Consider the following 24,188-nt stretch of genomic DNA (forward strand, 5'->3'; position numbering starts at 1 on the left):
TGAAAACATTAAAACATAAACACCCATAATTAAGAGACAATAACACAAATCCATTAAAGCAACACAGCAATTAAAAATGATGTTCTGTACAGAGTTGTACAACCTGGGGTTTCGGATCCCCAGAAACATGTGGCACAGGCAAATTGCATTTTCCCAGTCTTCAAACTAAAAAATAATGCTGCTGGGAAAATGTACTTTCCTCAAGTTCAGTGCTTCCCAAACTTTCTCCCTCATGGAACACATGAAAATTGCTGAGGGTCTTGGCAGACCACTTCATGGTTTTTCTGCCTACTGCCGCAATTGTAGTGCCCTGTGCTTGATGCTGCATGGTTTTTAATTGTATTTTTATTGCTGCTTTTATTATATGGTGTATTATAATTTAAATTTCATGGAATTCAAACTCTAATGCACATTGTGCCCTATCCCCCATAACAGATTTAGGGGCACATGTGGTGAGAGAAGAGGGGAGACAGTTCCATTGCACAAGGTAACATCCTTGTGCTGACAGAACATGTTACTTAGTGCTGCTTTGAGAGTGACCCTCAGTCTCCCAGATTATTTCACAGCTAGTAAGGGCTGGCCCTACCATTAGGCAGAATGAGGCATCTGCCTCAGGGGCAGGTGGTAGGAGGCAGGGACCGTTGGCGAATTGTTTGAAGGTACTGGAAGAAAGTGGCAGAAATTTGTAGGGCACTATAAATAAAACAAATAAGTCATATGAGCGGCCATGCACCATCTAAGCTAGTGGAGTGTTGTCTTAACATTCAAGCACTACTAGCCTGTCCAGCTTTTGATGAGTGAATGGGAGGGAGCTGCCTTATTGTCCTTCTCTTCCTGGCAGCAAAACGTCGTGGAACAATCCTGCAATTAGTTTCCGCTGGAAGTGATTCCTTTCTACTTCCTGGCAGCAATACAGCTCAGCCCCTTGAAAAATCCCCATTCCTGTTCAGCAAACATTTTGAACAGCTCCATTGTGCTTCCCTGACTGTATCTTTGAGCAAAACAAGGTGACTGGGCCAGGATGAAGAGGCCAGCATTTCAATTCCTGGCTGACCGCGACTTCATTTGGGTCAGCACATGGATTCGACCAGCACTGTCAAATTATAGGCAGAGAGGAAAAGGAAGTCCCTTCATTTTAATCTCCCTCCCCTTTGCTTTTTATTATTATTAAAAAATGGAAATTAGACTAGGCACTCCATAAAGTGACCTGCTCTGCTTCTGGCCATCTGCTGATAAGAGACTAGCAAACGCTGATCTGAGAGGAAAACATTGTGCAAGTTGGAGGCTGAGGCCTAGCTGCAGAGCCCAGTGGATGAGGCCTTTGCCCCTGTTGCCATAGAGACAGACAGCAGATGCAGGGGAGGAGGCTGAAAGATGGTGGCGGAAGACTGTGCCCAGCAGATCAGATGGCATGGGATGGCCCCAAACGGACAGTGCCAGGTATCATTTTCCTCCTGCTGAATGTGTAAGCCAAAAGGACTAACGTGTACCCTATTGTGGCCAGCTGTTTCATATTCTGGTAAGACAACAAACCCCTTCGTACTGGGCTCCTCCAAACGTCCTTTTTATTGAGTGCTCATTATTATTTGTGCTCATTATGTTATAACAGGGGGTTGCCATCATCCTCTTTTTTCCAGGACATGTCCTCTTTCTCAGGAGTAAAATTTCTGTCCGGGTGGGTTTTTTGAATTTTCCAAAATGTCTTGGGTGTGTGTGTGAGTGGGCTACTTTTTATTTTGCATACACAGTACTAGATGACTAAGTGCAAAACATATATATATTGTGTGAGTTTTACATGATGCAGGAAAGGAGCAGGTCCTTGTTTTTTTATATTTTGAAGGGACATTGTAGAATGTGCCTGCTCTCGCACCTCCTCCCCACCCCAGGTGCCGGCAAATGTGTCCTCTTGTTTTGCTCTTCAAAATATGGCAACCCTATATATGCGATCACACTTTCAGGATGTATAGCGTCTGTGACAGCTGCTTGAGCAATGAAAAGACCCAGATGAGTATGGGTCCGTTTTTAAAACACTGCTGTTTACAGATAACACAAAGAAACACATAAAATAAAGGAATACTTAAGGGATAGCAAAAAACCCAAACCCGTGTTTTTACTGTTGTAACCTGCTCTGGTACCTTGGGATAATTTTTAATAATAATAATAATGTGAAAAAGATTTTATAACAATATGAATTCCAGTGATTCAGTAATATCTCCTACTTTCCCACAAAGTACTGCACTAGGTATTACTCATTTGGTATCATTGCGTTTGATTTCTTCCTTTTAACAATAACCAATTCTTCTGTTACTAATTAGAAACAGATGGAATGCTACCTGGTTTGCCGTTTCTAATTGTTAACAATTAAATAACTGTAAATATATTAGAGTACCTGTATTAAAGATCTAACTATTCTGCTTTCACTCATCCATACTTCCCCCACGTTGCCTTTATGCTACCACATCAGACATTTCTAGCTAAGACTTGGGAATCCACTTACTACATTTTATTGGCTCATCTAAAAAAAAAAATATCATCTTATTTGGTTGCCACAGTCGGAAGATGCAAGACCACCACCACAAATCCGGTTGAGCCATTATCACTGTTAGTTCAACCTACATATGCACATGTTAAAGACTTCACCTATGGACTAAGGCAGGCATGGCCAAACTTGGCCCTCTGGATGTTTTGGGACTACAGTTCCCATGATCCCTGACCACTGGTCCTGTTAGCTAGGGATGATGGGAGTTGTAGTCCCAAAACATCCAGAGGGCCAAGTTTGGCCATGCCTGGACCAAGGCATCATAGGAACAGAGGAAGCTGCCTTATACTGACTCAGACCATTGACCTATCCATTATTGTCTATACTGATGGGCAGCAGCAGTGGCGTAACATGCATTGGCAGTGCCCAGGGCAAGGAAAGGATTCCCCCCCACAACCTCCTTGTGGGTGCCGTATGGGAGGCAACAGGCATACTTTGCTGCACCCTTGCAGTGGCCGCTCATGAAGGTTGCCTGCTCGTCAGTCTCTGTGTTTGTCCTCTCAGCTTGGCGAGCTCCCGGTGGGACCAGTGGCTGGCACTCCTTGACAGGTTTGGCGGTGTCCCAGCAACACCAAAGCTGCAGCTGCAGCAGGCCTAGGAGGAAGGTGGCAGAGAGCAGGCTAAGACACCAAGTGCAGCCCTTCCTCCGTCGCCTCTCCTTGGCCACATAGCATGAGGGCGTGCACCAGTGGGTCCTGGGTGAGTGGGCAGCTCTCCACTGGGGCATGTGCCCTCATCCAGGGGCACATGTCAGGTGGGAAGCCCCAGGGTAGGCTTCAATGCAGGCTGGGGAAAGCCCAGTCTCCGGTCAGTGGCAGTTCCACCTAGGGACTCTTCACATGTGTCAATGCCTGCAACTGCAGAAAAGCACATGTGTGTGAGGAGCGATCAATGTGAATTCAAGAGGTGAGTCTCGAAGCTAACTCACCTGGCCGCTAACAATATTTCAGTGCTATTTTGTCTGTGGGATGCAACACAAAACAAGAAGAACAAAGTACTGTGTGGTGCACAATATGCAAGTATTAGCGTTCCCCAGCTGTGTTTGTTATAATGATGCATTAGATTAGACGATGCCTCCAACAGAGATGCTAAAAGCCCTCCTTACTGGCACAGGCCAGAAGCGCCCCTGCATATCTTCTTCCCATGCGATGTGAGATGGAGATAAAAGAAGATAGGGTGGAAATGATGGCTATACAGAAATGGATTTATTGTGGAGACTGCAACACCAGCACATTCTGAAGCAGCTTTTAATTGGTGGAGAGAGTAGTTTAAAAGAATAAAAATCGTTATTGGAGCTGTAAATGTGTGACTCTTAGAAGAGGTTATATATACAGAAAAGAGCTGGGGAAGAGACAGTTGAGTGTGTTTAACAGGCTCCAAAAATAAAAAACTGTTTGGAAGCACTATGTAGGGAAGAAAGCAATCTGCTTTTTGTTAAAATGAAGGCCTTGTATTCATTTAGTGCTATGCAGTCCCCTTGAAAATAACTGAAATTTCTGGACAGTGTATCTGATGCTGCAAAAAAGGACAAATCTGTAGCATGAAGATTTGTAGCTGCTGAAAAAGAAATTATAGATATGACATTTCTCCTTTTTGTATATGGATACATTTTTAATACAGATGATACTGTGCTTGTTCTAATGCTTTCAACTACAGTATGTGAATAAGAGCCTTGATGCCTTGATTTTATATTTATTTAAAATACTTATATTCTGCTTTACACCCACACCTACCTTAATAGATTTCAGTTATTGGGAATATAATGGCACCAGATCCAAGGCTAGCACAGCTTGTCTCCCTTGTTTGAAAGCTCCAAGGCCTGCCCTGATCTGCACTCAACATGATATTTTTTCAGCTGCTACTACTGCGGGAGCATTGTTGGAGGAGCTTTGTCAGCAGAGCTTTCTAACACTGCAATGAGAAGGCATTCATAGGAGAATTTTAGTCTCCACCCACAGACTTACCTCTGTTAGGGATGGTGGATAAATTTGATTTTGGTCCCATTTAAAGGTGAACCTACCTATTTTGCCCTTCCCAAAACAATAAGCAACTGAAACACAGTCATCCTTTGAAATTCACTCTTGTCCAAATTTTGCAGTGTAGTTCAACAAAGTAATGTATATAAAAATACATATATTGGGGTAAAGTGTACATAATTCATAAATTTGTGGAAAATACATAAAAGCAACATATCGGGCAATTGCTTTGAAAAAAGTGTGCATCAGGGGAAATTGCATGGAAAAGTCTATATTAGGAGAAATTCTCAGTGAAACACTGTTGTTCTATAAGCTTGGATCCCCAGATGATGTTGGGCTACAATTCCCATCATCCCTGCCATGGGCTGGGGAATATGGGAATTGTATTCAACAATATCTGGGGACCCAAAGTTGAAGAATAGTGCAGCCAATACTGAGCTATATGGACCAATGATCTAACTCAGTATAATACAAATTCTTATGTTCTTACATGATGTCAGCTGCAGGGCAGTTAAGATGTTACTGACTTGCACAGCACAATTCAAGATCTGACAATCGACCGACCTGGCAAAAACAGGTCACATGACATCATTGTGACATCAAACCTGGCCCACAGGAAACTGAGAGAGATAAGGAACTGACCCAGTGGCCAAATCCGGTCCCCCCGTCCCTGTTTTAAAGGGCCATTGTTGGTGAGTTTTGTCCCCTGCCCTCAGAAGTGAAAGCGAGAGACCGTTCTGTCTCCCTCTTTTTCTTTCTCTGTGAAGTCTTCACATAACTGAGCCTCCCATTGAGATCTTAAAAACTGGAAGACTGGTAAAGGAAGAGGTGTTCCCATAGATACAGCAGACCCAAAACATATAAAGCTTAGATCACTAATGTAATGAGCACGCTAAATTGTGCCACTAAGCAGCTGGTGACCCCAATTTCGCTGCAGCCCTAACTCTGCCAGGAGGTAAGCTGTGTAGGGTTAATAGAGAACATCATGTTGAGATTAAAAAAAAGAAAAGGGGCTTTTATTTTAGCCCACTAACCTTCAACACCACAGGCTGTAACATACAGCTGAAGTTTTCTATTTTCTTCTGTGGTAAGAAATTTTCAAATACAATTTCCCTGTAAGAAAGTATTGGAGATTTACAGGGTGTTTTCCTCCCCCACAACATTTCCTTATTTGAATTATGCAAATTGAGCATAGGAGAGTACAGATGAAGCCATCTTGATGCTTTATAGATTTCTCCAAAAGGAAATGGCACACCCTGGAAGCCACAAAGCCAACTGCATAACCCAAACTCTCCTTTCTTTCTCTTGCAACATGCCAACTCCCAGCTTTCTTGACGTACCTACAAAGAGGGGCTAGTCTTAAGAGTATGTTCTAATTATTGTTTTCTGCAGCTCCAGCATGCTCCCACCACTGTTTTGTTAATCGAGGTTAACCACAATCACACGCCGTTAACCACAATCCATCTGAATCTAGTGGCTTTAAGAGAAATATTCCTCTGTGATGCACTCTTTAAATATATATATATCTTTTAAAAAACTTCCATGTGATTCAAAAATCAAAGTCATGGCTCCATTGCGGTGAGAATACTTCAGGCAGCTTTTGCACATGCACAGATGACAGCACATGTGCAGATGAAAACATAATTGAATTGGGGTGCAGCACAGGGAAAGAAATCCTCTGGTGAGGACATCCCCACTCTGGTGTGAACAGCATCAGGAGAAAGCGATGTCAAAAATACAGCAGAAGGCAAACCACCTCACAGTTTCAAATTGCTAATGTGAATATACCCTTAGTTCATATCCTGTCTGATAGGGATGTCCAGCAGCTAGCCAGTAGCAACTGGGTACCAAGAACCATTAAGGAAGCATTTTTAAGCAATGGTGGATTTTGGGGCTCAGATTTAAGCGGCACCCTAGGCAACACCAGAATCTGACGCCCCCCTTGTGCTCCATTTGAAATCATAGTTGCAGTGCCCACTGCAGTGTCCCTGAGGCTCTGCACCTAGTTTGCCTGAACCAGTTGCGCTCCCCTAAATCCACCTCTGCTTCAAGCCACCAAGAATTTCTTTTAGGGACAGATTGCAGTACAGTGATACCTCAGGTTACATACGCTTCAGGTTACAGACTCCACTAACCCAGAAATAGTGCTTCAGGTTAAGAACTTTGCTTCAGGATGAGAACAGAAATCGGGCTCCGGCAGCGCGGCAGCAGCAGGAGGCCCCATTAGCTAAAGTGGTGCTTCAGGTTAAGAACAGTTTCAGGTTAAGTATGGACCTCCGGAACGAATTAAGTACTTAACCTGAGGTACCACTGTAACAGCAATTTTTATGTTTTAAAAAATAGGGAGCACCCGTTGTTGATTCTATCCCAAAATCTTATGTGTATAGCCTGATAACTGCGGCACTTAAAAAAGACTTATATGGCATACATTTTATATCTTAGAACTGAATGCTGTGTCCAGTGTTATTCCTACTCACAGTAGACCCATTGAAGTTAATGGGCAATGCTAATTTGAATCTATTAAATGCAGTAGGCCTGCTCTGAGTAGAACTTCACTGAATACAAGCCTGAGTTTACAGAGTGATTTTTTGTCTGCAAGATCCAGCTCATTTTCTACTTCTTATTTTTCTTTGTTGCCCCATTACCTTTCACTCAATGGCTCTTGTTAGCAGTATATTTTTCTGCCATGCAGTGAATGGCTTACTCATAGTAAGAGATGGATGCTGTGGTCTGTCTGCAGGGCTTTGACCTCCCGAACAACTGCTTTGCTAATCAGAAGCCAAGCAGTTTATGGTTTCTCGTTTTAATCAAAGCAGCAGGATCGGTAGCTAATTCCCACCACCACCGATCAATACTGCAAATGATCTTGCTTACAAAGGACAAGCCACCTAAGAGGGATTCCATGTAAGAACTCCTCCCACTGAGGCCCTGGTTTCTTGTATCATAGGTGTACGTTTAACCATCTCATCGCAAGCTGGTGTTAATAATACAAAGGATATTGCTGCTTCTGTTATGCCTGAGCCTACTTTGTTGAATCCCAAAGACTAATTAGAGACTGGGGAATAATTAGTTCCTCACCCAATGCTTTTAGTTCATTCTATTTCAGTTTCAAAGAGCAAAAGCAAATATCTGATTGGAACACACTCTCTCTTTTTTCTGTATGTGTTGAATATTTCATGGTTCTTCCGCACTGCATCGCTATGCTGCGGGTTGTCAAGAATCACATTGTCTTTGCTCTAGATCCAAGGTGAGGGAGCTGTTCCTGACACTTTTGAAATCCAATTAGTGCATTTCATGTCAGCTATGATGCAGGCTGAGGGGGAGAGAAATCCCCTTCCTCACAGCAGCTGTTTGGTTATTAGAGAGCAGAAGCCTGATGTACAATGAGCAGATTGGTTATTTTGGGACCCAAAACAGTTGTTTTCTACACTTGGCCTAGAAATTTCATGGGACTCCATGGAGGCAGTGATACATGGAGGCGAAGGCAGAGGTGATCTGAAGACTGGGGGGAGAAGCAGCTATCCATCTTTAATATAGGCATCCTGAACATAACAGTCAAGCAAATGTTGGGGTTTACATAAGCACACCATATATGGCAGAAGCAGGAGGTGGTGCTCTATGAATCTGGGAAGGTTCTGTGATTACATAAATCTTCTTCTTAAGGGACTGATATGTCCCTGAACAGCTGCCCTACAAGCTGCATTTTTTCCTTCAGCCATTGCTGCGACAAAGCACAGAAGCGAATATATGCTGTATGTGGATAGGGGGCTGGCTTTTATACAGATTAATTCAATTTGGCATGGGGAAACAGGCACTTAGATCAGGGGGATCTAAGACAGACCCTTAAGAGCACAAAGCTCTTACAAACATACAAAATTGCCTTATGCGAATTCAAGCCAATAGTTCATTCAGCTCTTCCAGCCCCCTCCCACCCCTCTAAGCTAAGGTTGGGGAAGAAATTCAATTCAGTTCTCATTTAAAGGTGAACTTACATAATTCACACTTCCCAAGACAATGTGAGAACCTAAACACACCATCCTCTGAAATTAGCACTTCTCTTAATTTTGTGATACTGTTCTCCAACTAAACTGTTTACAACAAAGGTTTTATATTAGAGGAAAGCATGCATAAAAGTGAATATATTGGTGAAAATAACTTATGCAAATCTGTGTCTTCCTTTGGTGATTTATTTCCTCTTCTTCGGCAATGCACAAGTAGCAAAGCTTGGTCAAGAATGCCGAGATAGCTCTAAGGAAGAGGTGTAAGCCGCAACACCTTGAGGAACTGTGTTTCTAATGACTTTGAATAAAAAATATAAGAAATCATATGTCTGGATATTTGCATTTTACTCCATATTGGCCTAGGGGGAGGCCTAGGGAGGAGTTGTGGCTCTTTGGGTGTCCTGGGGGCCAGGCAGTGAGGCCTGAACAGTCTTTTGTTTCCCATCCCTGATTTAACTATTGTGGGCTGTTTCCCACCCCTGTTCTTACTATTCAAATACTGTTGATGTATTTACTAGATTTCTATCCTGCCTTTCCTCCAAGGAACAACCCTGTGAAGTAGGTTAGGCTGAGACGGGTCCAAAGTTACCCAGTGAGCTTGATGGCAGACTGAGGATATGAACCCTGGTGTCCCAGGTGCTAGTCTGACACCCTTAACTACTACGTTACAATGACTCTGCATCAATGTGTGTTTAGCAAAAGCATGTCACAAAGTGGAGGTTGTTGGAGACTGTGATGTGCATTTCTTCTTGCCTCTTTAAACACCTACTTCCCAGACATTCAGTCGATTGCATAGTTGTTACTCATTTGTTGCGTAAGATCCAGGAATATTCTTCCAGTTCATGAATCAGGCTTCCAGTTCATGAATCAGGCATTTCCCTGGTGCTTAAACCATGTATATGTTGTTCTGGGGGAAGGCAGCGTCTTTCTCCAGCTAACAAGGTTGTTCCAGTTAGGAGTACTGACTTCAAAGCAGTTATACAAACATTACTGGTCCAAAGACCATTCCTGCCACATTGCTGATCATAAGGACACCAGCTACCAGTGCTGGTTCCAGATTGGGGTGGGGGATAACCTTGAGGAGGATACCATTTGTGTCCCCCTCCCTGAATAGGCTCCTCCTCCACTACTTGCCCTCTTTCTGTGGGCCCAGGACGGTGGGGGAGGCAAGCAGAGTCTGCTGATCCTTCTCACTCCTGTCACTGCTCATTTACTTAGGGCAGGAAGTGGCAGCAAAGGAGACAGGAAAACAGCAAGGCTGCAGGGCCACCAGAGGTCAGCAGTATGCAGTGGCGTAGCGTGGGGGGTGCAGGGGGGTCCGGCCGCACCGGGCGCAACATCTGGGGGTTAGGGTTAGGGGGCGCAAATCCACGGGTTAGGGGGTGCAAATTACTTGCCTTGCCCCGGGTGCTGACAACCCACGCTACGCCGCTGGCAGTATGTCTTCTGATGGGGAAGGAGCCTTGGCTGTTTCTAGGTTATGCTGCCCCTAACGCCAGCCCTGCAGCTTTCCCACTTCATGCCCATACTGGGCTGCTGTGACATCCTTCACAGATTTAATCCACTTTTTTGTAGCTGAGCAGTCCCCATCAATACCACTCAAGCAAAGACACTGCCACAAAGCCCTTTTAGAAGGGGTAGGGGAAGGGGTGTAGTGAGAATTAATGCCCTTCCATCTCTTGCAACAAGGCCCAACTATTTTATGAACCTTTCCTGTTTGTATTTTTCGTCCTGTGCACCGCCTCTCTCCCAGGGTTTTCAGTAATTATGAGCATACAAAGACCCCTGCTGGATCAGGCCAGAGGCCCATCTAGCCCAGCATCTCTGCATCCCACAGTAGCCAAGCAAGTGCCTATGGGAATCCCACAAGCAGGATGTGAGAGCATCTGGCTGTTGCTTCCAAGTGACTGGCATTCAAAGATAGCATATGAACTATCATGCCTAGAGGCTGCTGATAGTCTTATACTCCACAAAGCTGACTAATCCCCTTTTAAAGCCGAGTTGGTGGCCGTCCCCACATCTTGTCATAATTAAACAATGCGCACCCCGCTCTCTATCAAACACATACACATCACATGTAAACACAACACTGCTGGTGGCGGATTAGAACTAGTTCAAAGTGCCAAAGTGAAGGTTCAACCATTTTTTACAATCTGCACAATCACTAAGTCTCAGTTTTTAGGCCCAACTCGATGTGTCGGGGCAGCTATCTCTGCTATTCCTGTGTCAGCCCCATAAAGAGGGTACAGGTTGGATAACTGTAACAAAGGGAGCCCCTTGCTTCAGGTGGCAGAGCAGGTGGTGCGGCAGATCAATGCTTTGGCCTCAGGCCACCTGCCACAGCTGTTGGCCTGTTGCCTTCGCCCACTGTTTTAATAGCAGGAGAGCTGCCTGCCAGGCTAGTGCAGAGCTTGTCTGAGGCCCAGGGTGGGAGTCTTGTTGTTGGCAAGACAGCGTAAGTTCAGCAGGTCCTTAAGCACCACCCCTAGCCAGCTTAGCCCTCTGAGGCCTGGGGTATGTGTACCCAGCTGCTCTCACATCTGTATGGACCTGATGCCAGCTATTGCTTTGAAACTGTATGGGTGGGGGGGGAGTTATTGTTTTTGTTTGTTACTATGGTATGCATTTTGATTTTTTTATATTGTAAACCACCCTGTGCTCTTTCGATGAAGGATGGTATAGAAAATATAACAACAACAACCTCTATATCCAGGGCCTGCCCCTGTGTCCTCACCAGGGGCCACCCTTAGGTCTCAGGTTTGGGCCCTGAAATCTCAGGGTCTAGGATGGTCCTGACTTGGCAAATCTAATATTAAATCTATTTGAATATGTAGCTTGCAATATCAAAAAAGACTAGACACAGGTTTGCTGCTGGTAGGAAAAATGCAGCTTGGATGCTTAAACAGCTTTGCACATTTTCTCTGTCTCTCACACATGCACACCCTCCTCTCACTCACAGATTAATTTTGTTCTCTATAGATATTTTTACCTTGATCAAAAATAAAAGCCCTTCTGTGTTCTGCTTCACTGTGAGCTGCATAATTATCTCACTTGCTATTGGACAATGCAGTTGAAGGGGTATTTTGGTTATTTGCACCCCCTCCTGTCTTGTTCATCAACATCACAATTAATAATAATGCAATTTTAATTCTAGACTATCTGAATATATATATATATATATATATATATATATATATAGAGAGAGAGAGAGAGAGAGAGAGAGAGAGAGAGAGAGAGAGAGAGAGAGAGAGAGAGTGTGTTAGTTAAACTGTCACTAGAAGTTGTGAGGGTCTTCTTGATGCCTCCAAACTTTATAATTTTCCCAGATGGGTCAAAAGAAAGAAATCTAAATCTATATTTTATTCAACATCTGTTGAGTTGGGGTAGACGGTAGGTATGGGGGAGGAATGTGATTCAGTTCACATTTAAAGGCAAATCTACCTAATTTGCAATTTCCAAAATATGAGAACTGAAAGACAATCATTCTTCAAAATTCATACTTCTCCAAATTTTGCCATGTTTTTCTCTAGCCAACTGATGTCTTTAAAAGTACATAAACTGGGGTAAAGTATGCATAAAAATGCACATATTAGTGAAAATAACATACAAAATGCATTATTATAGGGAAAATTGCTTTCAAAATGTGCATATTTAGCAAAATTGTACTCAAACATGTATATTCAGAAAAACCTGCACTAAAACGCTGATAATTTTCACCATAATTTTATTTAAAGAGCAAACTGATGTGGAAATATGAACAACTGAACTTAAGAGTGGACAGATGAGAAACTGAACTACAGTGGTACCTCGGGTTACATACGCTTCAGGTTACATACGCTTCAGGTTACAGACTCCGCTAACCCAGAAATAGTGCTTCAGGTTAAGAACTTTGCTTCAGGATGAGAACAGAAATCGTGCTCCGGCGGCACGGCTGCAGCAGGAGGCCCCATTAGCTAAAGTAGTGCTTCAGGTTAAGAACAGTTTCAGGTTAAGTATGGACCTCTGGAACGAATTAAGTACTTAACCCGAGGTACTACTGTAGACTGATTCACCAATACCTAAAATAGAGGTATGATACAGGGCTGTAGCCTGTGCCACTGGGGAACAGTAAAGGTCTGGTCCTGCAAGGTTATTCTAGTTCGCTTCCTATAATTTGCAATCGGGAAAAGTAAGTCTCTAGACTGTTTGCCTCATGTTGCTCTTAGGGACATTGTGCAGGCTATTCTGCCCAGTAGCTTTCTAAAAAAAAAAAAACACACCTTATTTCCACCTTCCATCATTCTGGCCAATGAATGTCAAGGCACTGGAATAACTGACAAGCAATAGGCCAGAGATAGAGAACCTGTGGTCCTACAGATGTTGTTGCAGTCAAGGGGCCTAAGGGTTGATGGCAGTTGCACCAGGTTGGCAAAAGCTGATTTAAAGGGTATCAAATGATAGGGTGATATCAATGGTGCCCCTCCACTTATGGAGCTCAGTTCTCAGAGATCCTATAAGCTCCCTCTCTGTGTTTTTTGACTGGTGCTGAAAACTTTTTAATCCTATAAGTTCTTTTTAAAAATCTCTCGGCTGTTTTCATAGATGAGAGTTGGGAAATGTGTAGCCCTGCAGATGTTGTTGGATTCCACTCCCATGAGCCTCAACTGGCACAATCAGTGGTTAAAGTTAAGAGTTCTAGTCCAACAACATCTCGGGGGCCCCAGATTTCCCATTCCTGCTTTAGCAGAATGTTTAGAACACCCATTTCCAAGCTGGTGCTCCCCCATATTTTGGACTTCAACTCCCATCAGCCCCAGTTGGTGAAGGCTGGTTTAGAACGACGAACAACATGTAAAACTAGGGAGGGTTTGTACTGCAAACACAGCACGTTAAACACCACAGAACTTAATTAATTATGGTTATTTCTAGCATAGAAATCTTCATCAAGGGGTCAAGAAGCTGAACCACATCAAAAATACCGCGGAGTCTTTCGGGTTGTAAACATCTGCTTGAAAAAAACATCTACTGCTGATTATTCAGTCTGAAAAATCTACCCATGTTTGGCTGCCGGATGCTTGTTTCCATGGAAACAGACATCCGATTGGGAGGAGAAAAAACAACCCAGCTTTAAGGTAATGTGTGTTTTGAAGGATCTATTGTTGCTTGTCACAATATTAACCCACTCTAATCTAGAAATTCATGTGCAGAAATCATTGTGCTTTTTAAAAGTAGAGATACGTAACACATCAGGGTCCTATTGATGTAGCTCAGTTCATGGGTAATGTAAGGCAAGAGCTCAGAAAATAAGGGCTTGGTTTTATCATCACTGGTGCAGTTAGTCAGTGGTCATTTGTCCTTGACATGTATATTGATTTCTACTGTGATTTAAATGAAAGGGTCATAAAAACCCATCCATTACCAGTAGGAAACCAAACCTTTGAGAGTGCTGTGCCTGAGTGTGCACACTCATGTGTTTAGGTAGGTAGATATTCAGTATTTGAGATGGGGACAGATGGAGAAAAAGGCAGAATCACTTAACAATAAAAACCCATACAGATCATTTATGTATATGCTTTATCTACGGTCCTCTTACCATTCCACAGCCCAGACAGCACTAAATGGGCTTCAGTTCAAGCATTTGGCTTATGTGAATTGTGGATCCAGCCCAGCCACCTACTGAATAAATGGGGCATTTGTCCCGAGTGCTCTAAAGGGAGTGTTCAGCAACTAGTGCTTTGTCTCTGATCATTTTGTCAAGCCTGGGAGATGGGGGAGAGAGAGAGAGAGAGACTATCGTTTTGAGACAATTGGAAGCCAATTTGTAAACCAACCTTTAACTATGTATTTAAAAGCCCTTTAACCCTACAGGCATTAACCAGTGTTTCAGCTTATCTCTGTGCTGCAAAGTTTTCACCTGTGAATTCTTGTTTATGATGCTGCTGCTTAAGGCATAGTGGCATACTAGTAGGATTTTTTCCTGCAAAGTTGTCACCCCAGCAGAAAGCAACCCCCTACAATATTGAGATGAATTGAATTTATTTCAGGTAGTTATGACATTAGGGATGGGACAGAGGCAAGCCAATAGCCAGAAATGGTCTCAAAATGGGATTTAATGGGTTGAGGAATCATCACCACCTAACAGAGACAGTGGCTCCCCATTTGTGAAATGCTCTCCCCAAGGAGGCTCGCCCAGCACCTTCAATACATACCTTTAGGTACCAGGTGAAAACGTTTCTCTTCAGCCAGGTGTTAGGCTGATTAACATTCTATGTGTCAGTGGGGGGGTGCTATTGGTTTGTTTTGCTTCTGTTTTTATTTTATTTAGTATTTTGTGTTTTCATTTTGTATTTTTATGTTGTAAACTGCCTGTGATATACAAATTTAATAAATAATAATAATAATAATGTGGCCTTAGTAAGCAATTGGGTAAGATACTGCCAGCATGCTTTTAATTCTACCAATAAACAGGGATAAGGCGCACACACCTGTGGCTACAAAACTAATCAGAGAAGAAAGAGGAGACGTTTGGAATGGTTTCTATGTTGAACTCTTGAGAAGGGGCAGGGAATTAGGGCTGCATCCTTTGCAACACTTACTTGGGACAAGTTCCACTGAGCATAGTTGGACTTACTTCTGAGTAACCTGCATAGATTTGCTGTTTAGGTATGTGGCAATTTACATGTGAACATGTGAATGTGGAAATTTACACGTGAACAGAATTAATCCCAAGCACCCAGTGCTATGTTTAAAAATGGGACCAGGGACCAGTTATAAACTCGTTTGAGTTTATAACTTTATTCTAACAAGATTCTTGTCACAGGCCTAAGAAGAGCTCTGCACAGGCCTTGATATAGGTACCATGTAGTGTTAAACTACAACCTGAGACCATAGCTGTCAACGTTTCCCCTTTTTAAAGGGAAATTCCCTTATTCCGAATAGGATTCCTTGTAATAAAAGGGAAAAATTGACCGCTCTACCTGAGACACCAGGATTCCAATCCCCACCCCCATGAAGCTAACTGGGTAACCTTGGGTCAGTGGCTGTCTCTTAGCTTAATCTACCTCATGGGGCTGCTTTGAAGATAAAAAGTGGAAGGGGCAGTACCATGTATATCTTGAAGCTCCTTGGAGGTAAGGCAAAGAGTAAATATGCTGATCCTGTGCACACCTAGAAGTTAGAGCCACAGTGAGTTTAATGGGAACTTTCCCCCACTGAAATCAATGTGATTTAAACATGCCTTATTTCTGGATGTATCATGGTCTCTCTCTCGTTTCTGCCAGAAAAAAATAAAAATAAATCAGTTAAAAGATTAACATAATATGTGTTGAGGACTGTACATTTTTGATATAGCAGTTGCATTTTATTATTTGATGTCTAATTTGTATATTTCATCCTCGTTAAAGTTACAGCATACAATTTATGGTAACACACGTGAGTGGTTTTCAGTTTATAATTAGTATTTTTATAGCAGCTTCCACTAAAGCATCTGCCAGCATTTTACAAACATTAGTAAATGAACTCTAACAATGCTCCTCTGAATTAGCCGTAATTTATGAACTTCTATCAGAGAATGTACCAAATGGAGGAACTGCCGATATGCAAAGAGCCTCCAGGGTGTGACTAAAAGACTCACTTCCTATTGTTGCAGACCTCCAAATATGTCGAGGACACCTGCTGGAAAATAATGAGGCAGAGGTTCTCCAGGGAATACAGTTAACCCATGCACACAAACAGCACAGGAGAAGCTGCTTCAGTGTCAATCAGGAAAATGGTCAGAATGTTGTTCGTAGGTTTTAAAAAAGCAGAAAATGGCTATTTCCAAACTAAATGTCGATTCTGGGGCTTGGCTGTGTGACAAACTTAAATCAGCTTCAAGCCTGTTTCACTGCCATTTCTCGTAAGGAATCCTGGGGACTGTAGTTCCGTGAAGTGGGCTAGAATTAGCTCTGCAGTCTTCCTGAGCTAACGTGTATCCGACTTCTTTGTTCAAAAGATGTGAAAGCGACATCATTCAAGCATAATGTTGGCTGTGAACCATGGTTAGGGAAATCAGCCAGTGTGTGCAGCTCAAGGGCACTCTGCTTTGCTGCTCTCTTTCTAGAGAAGCAAACCATGACACAGCTGGTTTAATGTTACATGCAAACCAGCACTTGTGATCCCCCCCCAACCTCCTTGATTGTTCATCGTTTGTATGTGATTAAAAAAAACCATGAATGCTGGTTCATATGTTAACACTAAGCCAACCACTCTGTAGTTTGTTTCCTTACACTAGGAAACAGGATTGGTTGAGCTGTGTGCACATGTTTATTTTTCTAACTATAGTGTATGGCTAGGGTTCTACCAGTGAATTAAAACAATTTCCAAATGGGTTTAATTTAAAGATGTAGGGTAGATGTGCTATATATTGCACAGAACTGCAGTTCCAGAGAAGGGATGTAGGAACGATTTAACCAGAATCCAGACATTTTAGAGTACTGTACTGGGTCATCTTAAAGACTAACACATCTACAGTACAGTGGTACCTTAGGTTAAGTACTTAATTTGTTCGGTATATTTTGAGGTTTCATTTTGTTTAAACCTGTGTAGGTGACCTGTGGCCTTCCAGATGTTGCCATTGGGCTCAGGGTTCCACCATCCCTGGCCATTGGTTATGCTGGCTGAAGTTGACAGTGGTTGAAGTTCAACATCTGGAGGGCCACAAGTTCCTCACCCACATTTTAAAGCTTCCTTCTCAGTTTCCTTTTAGCAGATTTTGACATCCTATATTCTGTTATATGGCCAGATTCCACCGAAATGAGCTCTTGATCATCAAGTGAGGTACCAAATAACTTCATCTAAAGGAGGTGGAACTGCTCAATTAAAGACTGGTGTGATTGTTGGTCTGACGCAGTCAAAATAAATTAAAAAATTGTCCAGTACCACCTTAGAGACCAACTAAGTTTGTTCTTAGGACTATAATCCTAACACTACACACTTGCAGTCTTATGGTGGTGCAAGACCCAGTGAATTCAGGTAAGCATGTTCAGGCATGAGTTGAAAGTTGAAGCTTACATAAACATCTTATTAGAGAGTAAGCTACATTGAGCTCAGTGAAGCTTGCTTGAGAGTTAAAGGGCCACATGCAGGGGCTGCAAGGCCTTTTTGAGTAGAAGGGAGTGTGATTAGACCTCGGTTTTTTTGCGGAGGGAGGGCGTTTTTGTCTATTCTAAGGTCAAATGATTGACATGTAAGCAGCGGAGACAGGAGGGAGAATGAGAACAAAGGGACACTCTTCTGTTGCCCCAGGCAAGGAATGGACCGCGACGCCCACAAAGGTTGCACGGAAGTTGGAGAAGGAAACCAAGAGCCTGCCAATTTCCCATATATTGCCTCAATCCACCCGTCTTAAAAAAACCCAAAAAACTTTTCTTGCACCCAGAGACACTCCCCTGCACTACATTTCCCATCATGCCATCACAATAGAAGGGGCTAGAGAGAAAGAGAACGCTCCCCTCGTTTTCTCCCCCTCCCCGCTGCGCGGCACGTGCCGCCTTTCTCAGCCAATAGGGGGCGTGGCCGATGCAGGTCACGTGCCTTTGTTTGCCGCTTTTGTGGGGAGCGCTGGGCGGTTAGGAGCTGAGTCTGTGTGTAGCCGCCGCAGTGACAGGAGCAGGTGGGTTGCCTAAGAAGCTGGTTTGAATCCGAGGCGGGGCCGGGAACGGCGATAACGAGTGGTCGGTCCTTCAATGCGAGGGGCAAATGGGGCTTCGTTTGGTGGGGCTGCAGCGGAGTGCGTTGTCGGGGAAGAGGGGCCAAGGGGGTTTCTCGGGCGGGGTCTCTGAAAAATCCGCTTTTGTCTCAGACGGCTCCGTTGCTTTGTCACCTGAGTGGGCTGCTGCTGCTTTTTAAGCGAGTGGGTGGCTCGGTGGTGACCAGCGGGTAGGAGCGGGGGACAAAGGACCGCGAGTGAGGAAGGCAGAAGGGGCGCGTGCTCTCCTCGCGGAGGCTATTGTTCGCTCGCGCCCCCACCCCAGTTCCTGAACGGACTGGCGGCGCCCGCTCCCATTTCCCCGTCCTCTGGTTTTCTTCTTGACAGGAGTAGCCCGTCTATTGTTGGAGGGAAAGGGGCGGCGCCGCTGTTGCTGTCGAAGCTGCCACCACCGCCGCCACCTTGTCGCGCCCGCCGACGGGGATTAAAGGGAGGGGGCGGCAGGCGCGTTCCTCAAGCGGCGTGAGGGGCTAAAACGTGACACAGGAAAAAGGTGGGAGAGGGCGGGAAAGAGAAGAGACCCCGCGTGCAGCGGGAGGAAAGCGAAAAAAAGCCCCGAGCCCAAATAGACGGAGAGGAAAGCGGCCCGCGCGCTCGCGGCTGAGGCGGGTTTTTTTGTGTATGACGCCGTCTCGCTCGGGATTGTTTTGGCGCGCCGAAGACGGGAGGGTGGAGGAACGCGCGAGCAGCAGGTGCCCGGATGTTACCGTTATAGCTCAGATTCTTCCCTCCCTCCCCTCAATATTTTTTTTTTATTTTTTTTTTTTTGCTGAGGGTGGAAGCGCGCGCGCGCGCTCTCGGGCTGTTTGAATTCGGTGCGGTTCTAGAATGGCGCGTGGGGTGGGCGGGGCTTCGAGGCAGGCGCCGCTCTTCATTTTCTCTCCCCCCTCCCCCATCTTTTCCCCCTTCCACTATCTTGCATTATCTCTGATCCTTATTGGCTGTGAGTATTTTCTCCTGGTTCCGCCCCATAGTATGTAGTAGAAAGCCAGTGAGGGCTTTTTTCGAAACCACCCACCCCTGCTTTCAGATCTTGGGCGTTGTTGCTAGCCTTTGGTTTTTCAGCCTGACCGCAGAAGAGTTGCCCCTTAAGAACCCCAGCTTTTTGCTATTGTGCGTGTTTTATTTCTTCTCCTCCTCCCCGCAAAAGAGCTTTGTTTGCCTGGGAATACAAACATACATATGGATGTCATTGTGCTACATTTAATTAGATATTATCTTAAGAGGTCAGGGGCGGAAGAGAAGAGGTTAGGGCAAGGCTCGGATTTATTTAATGTATGCCGCCTTGCTTTGTTAATACTGGGTTTAGCACAAACGGTTCTAGATCTCGATTATAGTGAGCTACCCTTTGTGTCTCGAGGTAGCAAGAACAATGGCGCATACCAATCCTAGGCTAGCAGATAAAAAGGAAATATGTCATCCTTCTGAGGCTCCTGAGGGAGGTTTTAGTGAATCTAGTAGCATATATGTAAGGCTTTGATTGCTTTTAATCAACGTTGAAGGGACAGATGGAGCACATCTGCCCAGTGGATTAGTATTCGTTGCTGGAAATAAATTTCAAACCATAGTGTCTTACTTTTAAGGTACCCTTGGATATAGCTGGAGGAGGGGGAGGCAATAAAATTCTCAGGTGCTGTTATCAAACTTCTTGGTGCCCAAGCAGCCTGCACTCTAGCAATCTATCTAGCCTTAGGTGCCTTCATTTGACTAGCTGGTAGGAAAATCTGGTGTACCTTCTTACAAAATACTTGCACTTCTGGTTGCCCACTATCTACTTAAGAGCTTGGGGCACAGAATTGTTAATCCCAGACATAAATAACAGGATGTTTGAAATGGACACATGTAGTTCGAAAACCATATTCACCTAGCTTGAGACACAGGACCAGCCCCTGCTTTATTGTGTATTTCGGTAATGCAGTGTAAGACTGGTCTGCTTCACTCCAGTAAAGCACCAAAATTGTGTTGTAGCATCTTGATTAATTTCTTTTAATACAGTTTTGAATAATATGAGTTAACAGTGGTGGATCCTTAGTGTTGGGGGTGGGGCTGATCTGAGGACATAACTTACCGTATTTTTCGTTCTATAAGACGCACCAGACCATAAGACGCACCTAGTTTTTGGAGGAGGAAAACAAGAAAAAAAATATTCTGGAAAAAAATATATTCTGATTCTCAGAAGCCAGAAGTGATCCCTCTTGCTGTTCTGGCTTCTGGGATAGCTGCACAGCCTGCATTCACTCCATAAGACGCACACACATTTCCCCTTACTTTTTAGGAGGGGAAAAGTGAGTGTTATAGAGCAAAAAATACGGTAATTCAGAGTATATCATTCTAGATATTTACTATGCATAACAGATTGGTTTCTTTTTTCCAGATGTGTTATTTTGCATGTCATCCAAACCTAAATAAGGACTAGAAATTGGTAGAAGGAAAACACTGAATAGAGAAGTTCAAGTCCTAACACTTATGTAATGATACTATCTATCTAATGTTTCCATCTTCTTAGTGCTCACCTATTGGAGTTCCTGCAGCAAATTATTTTGGAATCTACTTCAGCCATGGCTTCTTCTGGTAAGTGCTACTTTATCTACTAATACTTGTGTTAGAATCATGGGACCCTGATGATCATCTAGTCCAACCCCCTGCAATGAAGGAATATACAGCTGTCCCATACAGGGGTCAAACCTGCAACCTTACCATTATCAGCACCATGCTCTACCAACTGAGCTATCCAGATATACGTAATGATGTCTCAAGATACATTTTTAATAAATTAAAAGCATTCTAAGTTACTTAATACTTAAACATCAGTGAAATGTATATTAAAATGCATTATATTTTTTTCAATCGCATCAGCATTAACCTGCCAGTGTTACAGCTATATTACACATACTGAAAAGCACAGATGACGTCTAGGCTTGAATGATAGTGTTCTTGTCAGGTGCGATATAACTAAGGTTCATACCTACATCCTGTGACAACTATTAAACTGTCTATAACTGTCCTCAAATGGTGTTTTTATTGTAGTTTGACTATGTGTGAAACTAAATTTTGCTGTAGGTGCCCAAATATTGATGATAGGATAACTGTACAGGTCTTTAGTGTGAATATTTAGCAAATGCCTGTATTAAAACATAAGGCACTTTTAAACTGGATTTGTTGCTTTCAAGGAAACAGGGATTGTGCCTTTGTGGAGGTACTTTGTATTCCATTATAGGCCCCCAGGGACCTCAAACAACACTTACTTAACGATGCAGAGGGAAGTGGGAGCCTCAATTAACTAGTCAAACAGGTTATAAAGTTTGTACTGCAAATGCAGACTTGAAATTTGATTTGCTTTCTTGAGCTTGAGGGCACTTTTAAGCAAAAGTATGTGTTAGCATGATGTGGCTCAAGGATACTAACTATTACTTACAATGTCTCTTCTAGACATTCAGGTGAAAGAACTAGAAAAACGTGCTTCTGGACAGGCATTTGAATTGATACTTGGCCCTCCTTCAAAAGAAGCTGTTCCAGAGTTTCCCCTCTCTCCTCCAAAGAAAAAAGATCTCTCACTGGAAGAAATTCAAAGGAAGCTAGAAGCAGCAGAAGAAAGGCGCAAGGTAAACATTATTTTTCTAGTTCTAAATACTACACTACATTGGTAGCCAGTTTATAGAATTTACCATTAGGAATGCCGTAGCCCATGAAAAATGCCTCAAACTGGATGTTACAGCACCTTAATAGTTATAATAAATTGAGGATTAGATAAAGATTAATAGTTCAAATAGAATTGCTGCAGTTCTGTTTGAATTTAAGTATACTGGAAGTGGAGAAAGAGATTCCAAGACAAATAGGGGAGACACACTTGTCTATTCCATGTCTGCCCTGATTTGGAACTAGCTTAGCTGCTAGTAGACTGAGGCCACTATCAATGACTCAGATGATACTTAACACAGCCCAACAACTGTAATTGCATACAGACCACTCTCAACTAAACATGGAATGGATCTATATTCTAGTCCCATGAAGCTGAAGTGTTGAAGCAGCTAGCTGAAAAACGAGAGCACGAGAAAGAGGTGCTGCAGAAGGCAATTGAAGAAAATAACAACTTCAGCAAAATGGCAGAGGAAAAGTTGACCCACAAAATGGAAGCTATCAAAGAGAACAGAGAAGCACAAATGGCTGCTAAACTGGAGCGCTTGAGAGAGAAAGTAAGTCTGGTATTTAAGATTCTCTATAAAATAATGGAATATGAACTTGGACCACCAGTGACATTTACAAACTAGGAACAGTAGACCTTGGTTTAAAAAATAAAAATTAACACCTAACTGCTCAAAATTTGTACATAATTATTTAATTTTGGAGGGAATGAACTATTGGAATCACAGGACTTCCTAAGTAGCAATAAGGTAAGACCAAGTCAACAAATAGACAGTTAATACATACAGGTTTCTACTGATAACCACTTCCCTAACATTTGACTAAAACAAAATAGCTGCAGTTAGTTCTTTGTTTTGTCCCTGTGTTAAATACTGTGTTGAATAGGTATTTAGTGGTAGAGTTTAAAGAATGCTTTTGATAAATGAGAACTGCACAGAGCTGGAGGTACTTAAAAACTGGATGGGTGGATTTTTTTTGGCGGCATGAAGCTTAAATGTTAACCTGTTGGGGTGAAAACCATGCTTCTCAAGTCATTAAATTATAGGGTGCCAATCTGCTTGAGTGCATCACTATGTAAAACCCCAGGATATGCTTCGCAGAAACTGCAAATTCTAAGTTTTATTTTAGTCCAGACTTTGCATTGTGTTTATAGAAACAAAACAGTTTTGGTAGCAGTAAAACCCCTGAAGAACCAGATTCTATCTCACTATCTTAACTCTTGCTTTACCAGGACAAGCATATTGAAGAAGTACGGAAGAACAAAGAAGGGGGGAAAGAATCTGGTGACAACGAAAGCGACTGACTTCATCCTGGAAACTGACTTTCTCCCCTTTGTCTAAATATCCAAAGACTGTATTGGCCAGTGTTTTTGTTAAGTTTCTAGAAAACTGATGTAGAGCTGTATAGTTAGATCCAACTTTACACATGCTTTGGGGAGCTAGAGGGGAGCCCTTTTCATGTTCACTCTTTTTCTAAAATGTTGTCTTTCCAGTGTAGCTATCTTGTTGCATTTCTTCTATTCCAGTGCATTTGTTCCTGGATTGATGGCTAGTGCTGTATTCAGCTCTGACATATTTGTGAAAGAAATATGTAGTGTAATGCTCATGCTGAATCTGTTACACTTCAGAATCTGTCGGTTTTAAACATATTACTGTAACCAAGTGACTTAATAAAAGCTGCACAGTGCTGTTATCACAGGTGACTGTTTCTGAGACTAGCATGACTAAATATGCAACTTGGGCATAGCTATGGCTAGAACATTTTGATGCAATAAAGAACAAAAAATGCTTGCAAGCAATATATCCAATGGCTAGTGATGTTTCACAGTAGCCAGCTTAGCTTCCTTAGTTGTTGCCTGTTGTCCCAGTTTCACAATAAGAGCTTTGTCTTGCACCTCAGCAGTTGTCAGCTGGTGGTTTGTTAAACAATTAAGAACCATCTCCCTCCCTGGATAGGCTTGCACTTTGTAACAAATAACTTCTTGTTAACGTGACTGTGATCTGACTTCTAAAGCATTTGCTTGTTTTTAAGTTTCATTTAAAATTTTGGGGTGTCCATACACCCTCAAGCTCCAAAGTCACCATTTTTGCAAACTGCTCTAGGTTCAAGTATAGTGCTTGGGATAAGAGAAAGCTTAGGTGGTGCTGGATATTAAAGAGACTTTATTGTTGAAACATACTGACGTAATACTTTTAAAAGGGAACTTGTGGATCTTGTAAAATGATTGCATTGTAGAGCCTTAAATTGGTTTTGGGAGTTGGGTGTGGGGAATGATAGCAAAACAATGATCTGAAAGATAGTGT

The 24,188-nt window shown here is 43.0% G+C and overlaps 1 protein-coding gene and 1 long non-coding RNA gene across 5 annotated transcripts; both read left to right on the forward strand.

Annotated features, from left to right (window-relative positions):
• Window positions 1–1,366: 1,366 nt before the first annotated feature.
• On the forward strand, window positions 1,367–23,577 carry STMN1 (stathmin 1; the record flags this gene model as incomplete). 4 transcript variants are annotated; one of them, XM_081204105.1, is made up of 6 exons in its annotated part: window positions 1,367–1,519; window positions 13,425–13,627; window positions 20,750–20,814; window positions 21,673–21,845; window positions 22,245–22,436; window positions 23,117–23,577. In XM_081204105.1, 4 exons carry the CDS (start codon window positions 20,802–20,804, stop codon window positions 23,186–23,188), a joined length of 450 nt encoding a protein of 149 aa, XP_081060231.1. In that variant the 3' UTR covers window positions 23,189–23,577. The 4 variants fall into 4 exon arrangements, with proteins under 4 accessions (XP_081060231.1, XP_081060230.1, XP_081060232.1 ...); XM_081204104.1 differs by lacking the exons at window positions 1,367–1,519; window positions 13,425–13,627 and adding an exon at window positions 17,732–18,147; XM_081204106.1 differs by lacking the exons at window positions 1,367–1,519; window positions 13,425–13,627 and adding an exon at window positions 19,238–19,356.
• On the forward strand, window positions 2,785–8,838 carry LOC308591579. Its single transcript, XR_014010196.1, has 2 exons — window positions 2,785–5,207; window positions 7,955–8,838. It is a non-coding gene; the product is annotated as an uncharacterized lncRNA (long non-coding RNA).
• Window positions 23,578–24,188: the final 611 nt, after the last annotated feature.

The sequence above is a fragment of the Podarcis bocagei genome (assembly GCF_964188305.1).
Source record: "Podarcis bocagei genome assembly, chromosome: 7".
NCBI classification, from domain to species: Eukaryota; Metazoa; Chordata; class Lepidosauria; order Squamata; family Lacertidae; genus Podarcis; species Podarcis bocagei.